Source organism: Oryctolagus cuniculus, chromosome 15 (genome assembly GCF_964237555.1).
Source record: "Oryctolagus cuniculus chromosome 15, mOryCun1.1, whole genome shotgun sequence".
In the NCBI taxonomy this organism is placed as follows: domain Eukaryota; kingdom Metazoa; phylum Chordata; class Mammalia; order Lagomorpha; family Leporidae; genus Oryctolagus; species Oryctolagus cuniculus.
Window position 1 is genome coordinate 14,300,067 of NC_091446.1, and position 14,512 is coordinate 14,314,578.

The 14,512-nt window shown below is 51.6% G+C and overlaps 1 protein-coding gene across 5 annotated transcripts in view; it reads left to right on the plus strand.

The window, feature by feature from the left end:
• GFRA1 (GDNF family receptor alpha 1) overlaps window positions 1-7,537 on the plus strand; it is a 230,832-nt gene extending 223,295 nt beyond the window's left edge. For 4 of the 5 annotated variants that reach the window (XM_070057165.1, XM_070057166.1, XM_070057167.1 and 1 more), the window contains exon 10: window positions 356-7,537. In XM_070057165.1, coding sequence (XP_069913266.1) covers window positions 356-511 — 156 coding nt within the window. In that variant the 3' untranslated portion in view covers window positions 512-7,537. The remainder of the gene's footprint in view (window positions 1-355) is intronic. The other variant, XM_051824180.2, reaches the window with a different exon arrangement.
• Window positions 7,538-14,512: the final 6,975 nt, after the last annotated feature.

Sequence of the window (14,512 nt, forward strand, 5' to 3'; positions counted from 1 at the left end):
GATCCAGCACCCAAAGCTGTAACTGAGCGTGGGCCTTCAGAGCTTCGTCGGAGAACAGAGCCCCGCCCTAGTGCTGGAAGCCACTCTGTTCCAAGTCCTGGCACAGGGAGGATGCAGGACAGCTCCCAGTGCTCACCCTCTAACCCTCACAACAACCCCAAAGGCAGACAGTATGGGTCTCACCCAGGTTCGTGGTTCTTTCTCGTGAATTGAAATCTCAGGGGAACCTTGGGTCGGCTTTGGTGGGTGGCTCAGCCAGCTAGGGGCGGGGTGTTGGGCAAAGGGTGCATGTATGCTGTGCTCTGGTACAAGGAACACACTCAGTGGGTGATAATGAAAACTTCCTTTCTTTCAGCGCGATTACGAAAAGGATGGTCTCGCTGGTGCTTCCAGCCACATAACCACAAAATCAATGGCTGCTCCTCCAGGCTGCGGTCTGAGCCCACTTCTGGCCCTGGTGGTAACTGCTCTGTCCACTCTGTTATCTCTATCTTTGGCAGAAACATCGTAGCTGCATTTAAAGAAAACAACATGGACATGTAAAAAGACAAAAAATCGAGTTATCTGTTTCCTGTTCTCTTGTACACCTCAAGTTCCGGTTTTAGGAGCCCAGTTGAGAAACAGTTCCATCCGACTGGAGCTTTATTTTATTTTATTTTATTTTCTTTCAAGAAAGCTTCTTGTGATCTTTCAGGGCTTCTGTTGGAGAACCTGAGGCAGTGCTACACTCCCAGCGGAGAAGGCTCTGGGGCACACTGTGTTGCCAAAGGACAGTGTGTAAATCTGATTGTAGAGCAATCTGGGGCCATGGTTTCCACGGCGGTGGTGGTGATGGTGATGTTCACGGTTTTGACTCTGACCAGCTGGAGAAGGATTTGCCACTTCAAAAGATCTGTATCCATGCAATGGCTTTGAGTTCTAATGACATAAACTGCAACCTAACATAGATGACAAGCCTTTTTTTTTTTTTTTTTTGTGCTACAAAGCGCAGATTCTCATGAAGAGTGAGCTTTGTGGAAACAAGCTTGTGCCAATGTTCACCTTTTTATATGTGCTAGCATTTTCCATGCTAACGTTTATATACTGTAAACAGTTCTGTATTTGCCTGCAAAACAAAAAAGCGCCTGCCACATCCAAATGTAGTATTGTCTCTTAGTCAACAGAACGTGGGCGCGACACTTCACAGTACCTGGATCATGGATCTCCTAAGCCTTACCTGAGTGCGAAGCCCTTAAGTAGCAGGTGTCAAACGTAGCCGAAGCATCGCTCTAGAATTCTTTACATTTATGAGGTTATATGTAGACAAAACAGTTTTACTACTAAGTGATTTCAACTCTCGGCTTTCTATATTTTGAAAGTAATGATACGGTCTTTGTTTTTTTTTACTGATGGTTTAATACAAAATATGTGGAACTTGTTTTCCTCTCCTAAGTTAGCTCCAGTACTCACTTGACAACTACAACTCTTCAAAAGCAGACTCGGAGGGACCTCGTGGTCCAGAAGGAAGCTCTGTTGCAGCCTCACAGGGGGCAGGAGGAACCAGCGCATCCCAGCGTTGTGTCCTGAAACACAAGGGTGCCCACCTGTGAGCAGCCACGGCCGCTGGCAAACGTTCTGCCATGTCTGATGGCAGCCTTGCATGGACACAACCCAGAAGCTTGGTATCACCTGCCACAGGCCGCTTTGATTGGGATGGGGCCAAGGACATGCTGCCCTCTGAGAGCAGATCCTGGCTCGAGGACACGGTTGTTTCCCGAAGGATCGTCTTTAAACCTGACCGTGACATCTTGGCCGCAGTTGCATCTGGAGGGCCCGAGGGAACGCTTGCATCTTGTTTCTGTCCTCCGTGGCAGGTGGTGACCGACTACGCAAAAACGAGAGAAAGGAGGTTTATGAATCAAGAGCATTGACATGAGGCTTGGGGCACAGAGTTGGTTGGCACAGCGAAGCAGAACAGGACTCTGGGGATAAGGCAACCGGCTCTGACACCCGCATATCGTTCGTTGTTCTCTTCCTTGAAAGAACAGACCCTAAAGTGCACTTTGGATGCCTGGTTTTAGATGGTGACACTCAGTCAGCAGTACACCAGTACTGGTGGCGCGCTCTCCCACACAGACAAGAGAAGACAGGGTTCTCTGTAGCCGCGTGCTGGGGAGGGGCTGGAGGAGCAACCCCACAGCGCGCAGGTCTTAGCATCGCCCTTTGCCCACTGAAGTTTGCCTTGAAAGATTCATCACACTACTGGGGGGAGGGAGTCTATGAAATCCCAGGTAAAGGCATAGTCTTATAGCTCTCTTGGTGTTTGAAGTACATTTATAGCCAAATGTTAATAAACACAAATGTATAATACTCACCACTAACTTTTTTCACTTCCAAATGTTTTCAAGGGAAATTCATGAAACACCCAACTGTATTTGAGTAGCAAGATTCCATAAAGACTCTGAATAAACACATTAAATGTGTCAAAATATTTGGAATGCTAGTCATCTATGAGGGCCTGTCTCTTACAGAGCATATTTAGTTTGGATTAAGGTATCTCTGTGTATCTACTCTGGACTAATTGCACGTGGGTCTGAGTCTGTGTGATCCACTGTAGAAAACTATTGATTCCTTCTGCAGTAAACAGCAGCTCTAATTAGCTTCAGATGACCAAAGAGGAAACGGGAGTTCTGAGTGCTAACAAGGGCAGGCTTTATCGAAGAATGCGTGGATATGCAACACATAAATTAAATTTTGAAAAGCCTCATCCATCACCAACAGAGACCTCATTTTTCTTCAGAAATAAAAGCTATATTAGAGTTATCAAATCCTCCGTTTGAAAAATAAGTTGCTGATTAAATAAACTGGGAGTATCTTGTTCAGGGACCACATGTTAAGAGAGATTTTACAAAATCCAGCCAACCCAGTGCTTCTGCCAACCAGGATGTTCTCATTTTAACACGGTGACCCTGAAACACTGAAGCAGGCCAGTGATGTCTTCTTATCCGACTTCCTCTTGGAGTTTGTAAAAGCAAAAATGATTTTCCTGTCCTTTAGTCCCTATGTTGACAGACTGTCTGTCTCTTGACTGGCATTGGGGCCTCTTGCAGGAGGCGTCTCGTTGTAGTTGATGCTGATTGAAACAAAGAGAGCAAGTTAGGCCCATGGAGCCCAGGACTCCCAAAGCAAGTCCAGCCGTCCCCTACTTCTATCAGAGAGACAGAGAGAGAAAGGCAATATTGCCAGACTGATTAGAAGCACATTCAGCCCCCTTTGATGTGGAGTCTCTTGGACCAGTATGCATTGGAGTGTCGTTTCCAGAGAGCACACGAAGGAAGAAGTGCACAATGTAGAGAAGGCGCTCGGAATGCCAAATGCATATTTTTCCATATCAAATTTTTTTCAAGCCTCTAATAGAAAAAGTCTACATTGCAAATTCCATAGTTTATTTTTTCATTGAGCATAGCAAAGTGTATCCAGAGAGTGATAGGAATGTGGGTTCCATTTAATTTTCTTAAAATATACTTCATTTCCCTATAGTAAAAGTGTCTTAGAAGTTGTGGCTGTGTGGTCATCCGATGAAGGACAGGGCTCCTCTCCGGGGCCCATGGCCTCTGACTGGGCCTGCTCCTGGGTTGTGTGTGCTCCAGGGGTCAGGGCTCCCAGCTCCATCTCCCTTCCTGCCTCAGTCAGACCCTCCCTGCCACTCCATCTGCCGAGTTAGGAAAGTGGAAGGCGGAAGCGTTTTTGAGCCAGTGTGAAGTGCTTGGGAAACGAAACATAAGAGCAGTGGAAGTTTATATAATTAGCAAATTCTTTTCTTAGCACCCAACATAAAAACTATTTCCATTATTATTTACAAAACAGTGGCCTTGGGGGAGCTGTCTTTTGGAAAGTCTTCATTCATGTTGTTAGATGTGCGTGACTTACTCAGGCCCATGAACCGTGGGCTGGGAAAGGGCTACGTGGATGACACACGCCCCTCGTTCCTGGACTCCTCGCCCCGTGGTCCTGGGTGCTCTTGGCTGTAGCCAGCGAGACCTTGGCAGAAGCAAGGGCAACAGACTGGAGTGAATGAGCCCTGGCCCAGGCACTCTGACAGCAGAGAAGCCCGTCTGCAGAGAGCTTGGAGAACGCGGATGGAGAGCAGAATCGTGGTGCAAGAGACGGCCTGCATGTGTCACGCAGTCTGCTGATGGCCCTTGCTGACCGGAATCGGCAGCGAAACAGCCAGCGTTTCCTAAATCAGGCAGCAGTTCCTCCACAGAAAGGAAAGCCAGGAATATCTGCAATTTCTTTCTGCAAAGTCTCGCGTGGAGCAGCTGGGGATTTTGCTGGCTGCTCTTAGGAGCTCCACTTTGCTCTGGTCCCCAAGACGCCCAGCGCTGTACACGTCTCGCCACACGCTGAGCTTGACCTGGCTTTTCTTCTCAAGAGACCACTTGTCTAAGTCTCCCGACTGGAATTCTTTTCACGGGCCCCCGAGAGCCAGTTTTCACAGCAGAGGCCTGAAATCTCCGGTTCTTGCCGCTGCCTCCAGCTGGGAATGCATTAGGTGGGGCATTTCATTCCCCGAGGCCCGTTATTGGACGACAGTGCCCAACTCCACTCTCGTTCATATCCGGAATGGACACCTTCACCACCTGCCCTCGTTCTTCGTGGCCTCCACATCTCACAGGGCCCCTGCCCAGCAAGTCCTCATCCTAAAATCGCGAATTCTATCCGATGTCCGTTTAGGATGGAGCTGCCCCTCTCCGGAGCTCGACAACCTAAAGATGATCTTCATCCCCAACTAGGAAGTGCGTGTGCCTCTCCCTCCCGAGCCCACTCTTCTCAGCTGGGGGACCTCTTGTCTGCTACATCCTCACCGGAAGTCTCTTCTCCTCTCCAAGACAACACAGGGGTGGCTGGCTGGCAGGATGCGACACCTGCACTTCTGTTGGTTCCGAGACCCAGCCAGAGGGGTGGGGCAGGCATACAACCCCTACTTCCATAAACCGCCTGCACAGAACCCCAGCCTGCTAATTGTCATCAAGGCCCCGGCCCCCTGAGGTCTCCAAGCTCATTTGACCAGCACAGCTGCGACTTGGGCTGTGTGCCTCTGGCAGGTGCCACCATCAGCATCTTGTCCCACTGCCATGAGGAGTTTGTTTTTGTCCAAGGGCAGCTGCCAAACCCAGCACCAGTATCAATAGAAGGTTCTTTCTGTTTCCTTTGCATCTCAGGCTGGGTTTTCCTACCAATTCCCATTTTTGGGTTGTGGAGAGAGCAGGATTCTGGGGAGAAACTATCAGCTCTCCATTCATTCTGATGTCTTTGCCTGCTCACCAGCCTGCCCCAGCTGGAAGTGTGACCCATACTAAGTATTTAAACAGCACTGGATGAGAAGTTTTGGGATAGGGCTTTGTTGTCATACAGTAGCATGAACTGGCCCACTTGCATAACCCTGCTGGCATCCAGCTGTGTTTACCCAGGATTTGTCCTCCTGAGATTATGGAGGGACAGACACCTGGGACCGAGAATCTTAAAGCATTTGGACCAAAACAACTTCACATCTGGCCCCCGTGTTTCCCACCCAGGAGGAGCTCAGCATGGCCAGCCAGGCCCAGCACACTCAGCCGTCCGCCACCGAGGCCAGGACCCAGAGTGGGGTGGGCTTTGTGGGAAGTTAGCTCATAAGTATGTGGGCAGGAGAGATGGGCCACTCTCCGGAGGATATCCTCTCCAGAGGCCAAGTCAAGTGCTTTTCCATTGAGCACATTTCGTGAACGAGGGTTCCGAGTGCGTGAACCATCACTTGGAGCTCAAGTTCCCTGGTGAGCATCTTGAGAAGATGGGGCCCTCTGACATCAGCTTAGGGAAAATGCGCATCTCTTCCAGATGGGCAGAAGCCTTTATTAGACATCCTTTAAATTAGTCCATGCATCTGTTCTTCAGGTTCGTCTCCAAGACTAAGTTTCTGTACACATTTGTGTTATAGGAGAGCCCAGTGCACCCTCATTGGGGGCGGCAAACATATGACCCTCTTCCTGAGCCTGAAAAACCACCATGGTGATCCCTGCTCTGGGCCTCTGATGGCTGCGAGCTTAGGCAGAGGGTACACAAGTGGAGTGGCCAGAACTGGCAGGTACCAGCCACAGTGCAGGCGGGATAAGACACTAGAAGTGCTTTAGCAAGGACAGAAGCAACAGTGCTCAAACACAGCAAAACGTGAATGTACACAGTGACCCCGATGCCCCCCCACAGCCCTAACATAGATCAGGGGAGTAGGGGGAGGTAGGATAAGAGCTGGAAGATCCAGTGGATGCTCTGGGTGTAGGAAACCCAGGGCTATCGCTTCCTATACTCAGTAAGGTCAGGTTGGTCACCTGGGGCCAGGCCAGGGTGACTGCAGCAGGTGCAAGTGAGGGCGCTCTGGGCTGTGTCTGAAGTAGTAGGCAAGGCTCACATTTAATGCTGTGTGTGTGTGTGAGCGAGAGAGCGAGGGAGCGAGCGAACGAACCAGAGAGAATTGCTGCAGGGCTGCATGATCCAGCATTATCCTCCTGGCACGCAAAGCATGCCTGATCTCAAGGTTGGGTTTTTATTTTATTTTAGCCTTAGCTGAAGGCATTTCTCAAATGTGGCCAAAAAAAAGGGAATGGAAACTGTAGCACCAAACCCCATGTCGCCCTGCCTTATTCGGCCGTGGTCTTGCTGTAATCGGGCCTTCCTGATGGGCTGTTCTGGATTCAGAAGTAGCCAGCTGTCCTCAGAGGGTTGAAGAAATGGCTTCAGCACCCTGAAATCCAGGGCCTTACAGTTCTCCTAATTATCTGTCTTTTCTCTTCTTCTCCTTTCCTTCCCTGCGGGGAGTGGGGGAAGCACTTTTCGCCTCGGAGTTTGCTTTAAAGAGTTTCCCTGTCTCCTCTGTGTTATCCCTTGATATTGAAATTATTTTCTCTGTTTAATCCAACTCCTGCTGAGAAGCTGTGTGAGATTTAGGATGTGGGATTTTTTCTTGTACACTTTGGGATGCCGTTGCATTTCTTACTCTTGCCCTGAGGGTACGTCTCGACTTCTGCGCGTTCTGTTTCATGCAGGTTAACACCACAGGTGGGATGGAAGAAGCCTTCTGATTTCTAGGATATTTTTAGAATTCTGTCCTCAGCAAGGGGTAGAGCGAGCTTCATTGAGAAGCCTCTGGTTACGAGAGCCACTTCCCTCTGGGTCCCCACGTCCTGTCTTGTGTTGACTGAGGTTACACCTGTGGGCGACGATCCATCTGTCTCGCCGTCTTGTGCGTCTATGTTCACGAGGACACCTGTCCGTGCTCCTGGGCTCAGCCCCACACTGCCTCCTCACACAGCTGTTTCTGCAGTGTGCTCTCTGGCTGACACCCGCGGAAGAACAAGTCATGCGGAAGTACAAGGTTTGCAACTTGGGCTCCAACAGAGGTTTTTAGACTTCTGAGTTTCCTGTTAGCCAAGCGCTCAGGCTCAACAGAGTGGGCGTAGTCCCTTTGGCCATCCCTCCACCCAGAATATCCCAATAAACATTTTCTTTTGTAAAAAAAAAATTGTGGTGTCTTTTTTCTTCATTTATTAGAGAATTCATTCATGGGAAATCTGTGCACATCCAAGGAGCCTGGTGACAATGTCTTGGGGCTTCCTGACAGCAGATGAGGACAGGGTAGCCAGCACAGGGGCTCTTGGGCCCGGGGGTCTCAACTGTGGCACTGGCGACATTGGAGGCCGGATCATCATTTGCAGGTCAGGGGTGGGGAGTGGTGGGTGTCAGGATTTGTACAGGGTTGATGCTTAGTAGCGTCAGTGGGCAGCCCCAGTCCCCACTCGTCATCAAAAATACCTTCAGACATTGCTAGTATCCCCTGGGTGGGGCAGAATTACCCTGGCACCGCTATCTTGGACCCAAGCGAATCACTCGGGGATACCACCAGGAGCTGGGTGTAGTGTAGAAGCCACATGTGCTGCTGGTTTACCTGCCCTCATCGTCCCGAGTCGCACTGGATGAGTTGAAGATCCTTCCACAAAGTGCATATTTTGATAGAAGATTAGAGACCTCCAAACTGATATTTTTTTAAACTCCAGCATCTTTGCTCAGTCCCGGGCCAGAAGGAATCACCTAAGGTCACCCAAGGCGGGATTTTGTGCTCCGAGTTAGGATCATGGCAGTGGCTTCTCCAAATCTAAGCCCCTGTCTTCCCAGTGAAGTCATCAACTCTGGCGTCCTTCTCTCAAGACCCGACTCCTTCATTTCACCACTGCTGCGGGCCTCAGGGTGCAGCTTCCAATCGTGAAACCCGCCCCGGGTCTCTTGGGAGCTTTTTCACTCCACAGGGCCTTCCTCCTACCTGGCGTCCCAGGCCTGCTTTCAGACGGCTGCGTGTAGAGCGATTTAGGTCAGGCTGCACAGAGTCCCCAGGTTGGTTGGGATAAAAACGTGCGAGCATTTGGACCTGGGCCTGGGGTTTTAAAAGGAAACAACAGCCCAGATCCAGGCAGCTCATGCAGCTCTGGGCTTCTCAGGGCAACCGGGGCAGAAGTCCCCAAGTTCCTTCCCCGAGCAATGAAGCCCTGTGGGTTAGCGCAGGTGGGGCTGGGGTGTTCCCAGAGTCCTCAAGCAGCTGTGTGAACAGGGGAGGACTCGGTGCACTGAGTGCCCTGGGGACCTGGAGCGTCCGCCCACGGCCTTCGGTTCCCGTTCTGATCTCCAAACACAGCCGGGGCCTCAGGATGCAGCTGATAGAAATTTTAGGAGGTGGAACAAGAAACATCTAATAAAACCCAGAGAGAAATGCCAAGAAAGTGAATAAAAGCGGTGACAGAGACAAGATGCTAGGCGGCTTGCGGTGGGTGACATAAATTAAGCATAAACAAAAAACACAGTGATGTGTGAGACGCGAGCAGGAGCGGTCATAAAAGTCACAAAAACTGCCAGTGCCGACTGCACCTGCGCTGTGTCCGCATCAGGATTCTCCCAACTGGGCTCGTGGACAGAACTCACTGTGCCTCACGGACAAGGTAAGTAAGTGGCCCGAAAATATTGGGGTGCTATGTAAATAGGAACACTGTTTTTAGAACACTGACAGTAAGTACTCTAACTGAAGGCCCCACTGTCTTTAAGTAGTCCCCGGCATGGACTGCCCTACATGCTTCCATGGTGTGTACAGAGGTGTCCTCATCCCAGAGTCGTGCGTAGTAGCAAGATACAGAATCGCCTGTGGACTGTTACAGAACTCCCGGGACGGGGAGTGTTAGGCAGCCACTATGGAGAAAGGCGGGCTGGAGTAGACGAGGCGGCAGGCATGGGGTCACGAAGATGCAGCCCTACTGTGCACAGTTTAGAAAACAACAGATGAGGGGCGGGCCCTTGGCACCGTGGTTAAGCTGCTGCTTGGGATTCCCACATAGCACATCAGGGTGTCAGGGTTCAAGTCCCGGCTCCACGTCTCAACGCAGCTTCCTACTAATGTGCAGTCTGGGGGTCAACAGGTAGTGGTCTAAGTACTTGGGTCCTGGCCAGGTGGGAGACCCAGGCTGAGTTCTGCCCTCCTGGCTTTGGCCTGGACCAACTTGGCTGTTGTGGCCATCTGGGGAGTGAACCAGAAGAGGGAAGATTCTCTCTGCTTTGCAAATATTTCAAAAAATTAGGAAGATCATTGATACATACAGAAGTTAGACACTAGGTAACTACAGATAAGCAGATGGGTAAGGATAGCCAGATTGGTCAAAAGATAGATGGTGTAATAAATCAATCACTAGATGCTTATTTTCTGGATACATGGTTTTTCCTGAGTACATACATTATTTTAAGATTTATTTATTTATTTAAAAAGCAGAGTGGTCGAGAGGGAGAGAGACCTTCTCTCTGCTGGTTCACTCCCCAGATTTGGCCACAAAAGCTGGGTCTGGCCCAGGCCAAAGCCAGGAGCCAGCAACTCCATCTGGGTCTCCCACATGGGTGGCAGGGGGCCCAGGCACTCGGGCCATCCCCCGTTGCTTTCCCAGGTGCATTAGCACATAAGCTGGCTCTGAAGCAGAGCGGCTGGAACTCGCGCTCCCAGGTGGATGCCAGTGTCACAAGTGGCAGCTTAATCCTGTGTGTCCCGATGCCAGCCCCTATAGTCATGATTTTTTGAGAGTAAGTAGTAAAGGGAGGACGCAAAGCAACTTGGGAACTGAGCTCAGAATCTGAGCCTGGCTCTTTAAAGGAGGCTGATGCAGCTATGGCTCAGAGCGCTCCCCGGATGGACGGTTCCTCCGGCAGCCAGCAAAGCCCTGCCCAGCCCTGGAGCTGCCCTCGCCAGCACCTCTTGCAGGATTCATTGTTGCAATTTGGGCAAGAGGCACTTGTGGGCACCTGCCGTGCACTGTGCCCATAGGAAAGGTTTTCAGTAATTTCTCGCCTTCTGTTTGGCAGCACTGGGTGAGTCATCTTCAGGCCGGACCTTCCGGGCTGGGTCTGCTTTTTCAAGGCATTAACCTTGACCTGCAGACACTGCCCCCAGAGGGTTCCCTAGACTCCCTATGCCAGCTGTCAGTCACAGGTGCTCACCTCGCACCAGCCCAGGGATGTATGGGCTGTGCGAACGGGATCTCATTCAGTCCTCACAGCAACTCGGACACAGAATTCATTTCATTTTGAAGCCAAGGAAACTGATGCTCAGAGAAGGCAAGAGACCAGTACAAAGCCGCACAGCCCAGGTGGGACCCGAGATCTGTTTGCTGATGCCCACACCAGTTTCAACTCTTCTGCTCTGCTCTCAGGGCTTGTGGGGAGCAGGAACGCTCGCAGGTGTACCCCATCTACCATGTCCCCACCACATTTCCTCCCAGCTGCCTTTGGAGCCACTCTCTGAGAACAGGCTAAAGTGGCACATTGCAGTATGAGCTTGTCTTTGAAAGATAATTAGATGGCCTCCCTCGCCTTAAGGAAAAGAACAGCAGATTAAAAAAGAAATATGACGAGGCTTCCAAGTGCCAGCACTGCTCCCCGGAGAGACACACTTCCATTTCAGTCCCTCATTCCAGACAGGAAACCAATTACAGTAGTTGCAACATACACAGACAGTTAACACCAAGTGGCAAAAGTCTGCCTAAGTGTTTTAAAGAGCTCATTTACCCACTGCCTGTGCCCAAACATCGCTGGCCTGTGCCTGGACAACGGGAGATGTTCTGCCCAGCTTGGACTTGTTAGGCTGCCCGGTCACCCTCCTGGCATCACCCCCACACCTCTTCTGTCCGCAGCACACAAAGGACATCCAAGAGAAGGTGGGTAGGGCAGTCTTGTGAAAAACGGGAATAAATGATTTTGATGGAAAAAAAAAAAAACTTGAAATCCATGCATAGGATACGCTTTCAGAAAGCTTATGAAAAAGTGCATCGATTTTAAATTTTTTTGCACCAAAACTTATCTTTTAATTCTGTTGTCTGTGAGCTTCCCAAAGTCTCTTCCGACTTCTGACCTCTGGCAGGGTAAGGCTAAGGAAAATCTCTCGGCTGCTCATTCCTGTCTGGCCCTAGCTTTGACCTCAGTCACTTGTGGTGCTCACCTGGACAGCCTACAGGACAAGAGGGGAGACAGCATCGTGCCCACCTGACCCTCACCAGGCAGTTCCCCTCACCTGCTTCTTGGACCTGGGGCACCCACCTTTGAAGTAAACAGAGCAAGGTCGGTGGCAGGAAGTGGGTTTTATTCCTTGATTTCAAGGAGTTCCTTCCAGCTGGATAAACAGAGCTTCCAGAACCATTCCCAGGCTGGGCATTTGTCAGGTGTCTCCGACAGCGTGCAGGATGCCGCCAACCCATAGCAGAGCGCCTGGGTGGAGTCCTGGATCTGATCTGCTTCTGGATCCAGCTTTCTGCTAAAGTGTACCCTGGGAGGAAGCAGGTGACGGCTCAGGTAATTGGGTGCCTGCCATTCAGTGAGAGTCCCAGATTGACTTCCAGGCTCCTGGCTTCAGATACTCGGAAAGATTTTTCTCTTTCTCCCTCTCCCCGCACCCTTGCCTTTCAAATAAATAAATAATGAAAGTTAAAAAAAAATAAAAGGACCACCACCCAGACAGAGAAGGAAAAGTAAAGCAGGCAAGAGGTGCTGTTGTGCCTTGTAGTTCTCACGAAGATTTGCTTCCCCTTCCGGTCAGCTGGAAGACACTTTGACCTCCCAGGTTTGTGTCCACTCTTCCAAGACATCTCTGCCCCTGGAGGGTCTGTGGCTGCCCAGACGGCGCCCACGTACACTTGGGGGTGCTTCACACTTTGCAGGGCATCTGCACACATGGGTGCCCCTGCTGCTGGCTGGGAAGGCAGCCGATCACCCCCACTCTCTCGATGCAGAGAGGCCTGGTGTGCCTCTGTCGGGCAGTGGCCGAGGAGCCCCTGCAGCCCAGCCCCCCAAGGCACGGTCTCCTCCTTCAGCTCCCGCTCCCTCTCCTTGCATAGTCCCACTCCCATGGGGACTGCACTGTCCGTGTTTGCCAAGCACACCCCTCAATCTATTCAGCGAGTTTTTCAAGATGTTCTTTGCATTCTGGGGCCGAGGGGATAGCCAGCTTCAGGCCTCCAGGGATCTCACTGTGTGCTGGCCCCTGGCTCACAAGCCCCAGCCTTGGAGGTGCTGGGAGGTTCATACATGCAGTAAACAGGTGGGCTGTGGCTTCCTTGCTAGGCATGAGCCCTAAAAGCAAATTCCAGGGCTGGGACCACAGGGAGGTACCAGTGCTGCCCCCTGGTGGACCCCTTACCTCCAGGTGCTGGGCGTCCCGGGAACGCTCCCACCCAGCTTGCCTCGCCTGCAGAACCTGCCTGGAGCAAGCCAAGTCCAGACTGCTCCCCAGATCCACCCACAGCCCCTCACTGTCCACTTCTGTTGGGTCCCTGCTTGGTCCTCTGTTTCCCCAGAGCACCTTCCCCCACCGCTGGCTCACTCTTCTTAGGACAGCGCTCCTCCCCTTACGTGAGTTGAATGGCAAGAAGCGGTCAGTTCCAAGTGTCACGGGTTGGAAATGCACTGACTCCTTAACCTAGCGATCCTCACAGTTCAGCAACACGGCACACTGAGGAGTGTGGTCAGTTCCCTGGTGAGTGGCGGACTGGCTGGGAGCTGCGTTCATTGGCATCACAAAGGAGTCAGCCCACACAGCGCTGGCCTGGACAGAGTGCAAGAGACAACATTTGGAGTATGTGACGACTTCTACCAAACACTTGTCGCTTTCCCACCTCTGCCAGGTGGGACAGGCGCGAGCCCAGCCGTCCTCAGGCAGGGACTGGCTGTCACTCTGACCACGGCTGCTCACACAAGGCAGGGGCCATTGTGTCTGTTGTGCTGAGAAAGTAGACTCCGGATTAAGGAGCTTAGAAAAGCTCCACGGGTCAGAGGAGTCCCCCCACCCCATGCCGGATTCTAGCCAGGCAGCCCAGTTTTGAGGGTCTCCGTTGTCACCTTGGGATTATCCCAGCTTCAGAAATGGATTCCTGCAAAACACATCTTTTCTGGAAGTGACAAAGGAATCTGATCTTTAGGGAAACCTGAGATGGTAAACAGGTAATCCTCAGGCACCACGGGCAAGCTCTGGATGTGTGGGGTTACTTTCTTCATTGGGATTCACCCAAACAGAGCCAGCCCTCAGGCGGTCATCTCACTGCTGCTGTCTTCAAGTTCTGACCCCTGACCTTGCTGCTCCGTCTTCCCATGCGGCTCCACTGTGCTGCAAGGTGCATTCCTCATCCCTCTGCTCCTTTCTTCCTGTCCTGTCTCCTCGGGAGAGCTCATGTAGTCCCCAGTCCCAGTGGTACCTGGAGCAGGTGACGCGATGCTGCCTGCCAGTATTTCCAGTCTCCAGTATTTCCAGCCTCCCTGGGAAGAACCTGCCACTCCGCAAACCCACCTGCCACAGACAGCCATCATCCTTGTCCCACTCCCAGCCTTCCCACCGTGGATGAATGCGCTCGGTTATCCAGGTTTGGGGAGACAGCGGAGGGTAAAAGAACAGGGCTGCCTTCTTCCTGCCCTCGCACGGCAATGCGGAGAGAGAGAGCATCAACACGAACCCATGCTGGTGACAAGTGCCGCCAGACTCCTCAGCTGTGAAATCAGGACAATGACACCTACGTCATCAGGTGGTTCTAAGGATGCTGTAGGCAAAATATATGCGAGGTGCCCAGGTCACTGCAAGGTGGTCACTACAGTGAAGTAACTAGGCTACAGGAAGAAAGGGCCTGGGAGTGGCTTTAGTCTAGGTGACCAGAGGAAGTCTCTGCAAGGAGGTATCCCTGGATGTAAAAGTTAAGAAGTTAGGCAAGAGCACATGAGGCGGGGGCCGGTGCTGTGGTGCAGCAGGTTAAAGCCCTGGCCTGAAGCACCTGTCGGTTCTAGTCCCGGCTGCTCCTCTTCTGATCCAGCTCTCTGCTGTGGCCTGGGAAAGCAGTGGAAGATGGCCCAAGTCCTTGGGCCCCTGCACCCGAGTGGGAGACCTGGAAGAAGCTCCTGGCTTCGGAATGGCGTAGCTCTGGCCATTGCGGTCATCTGG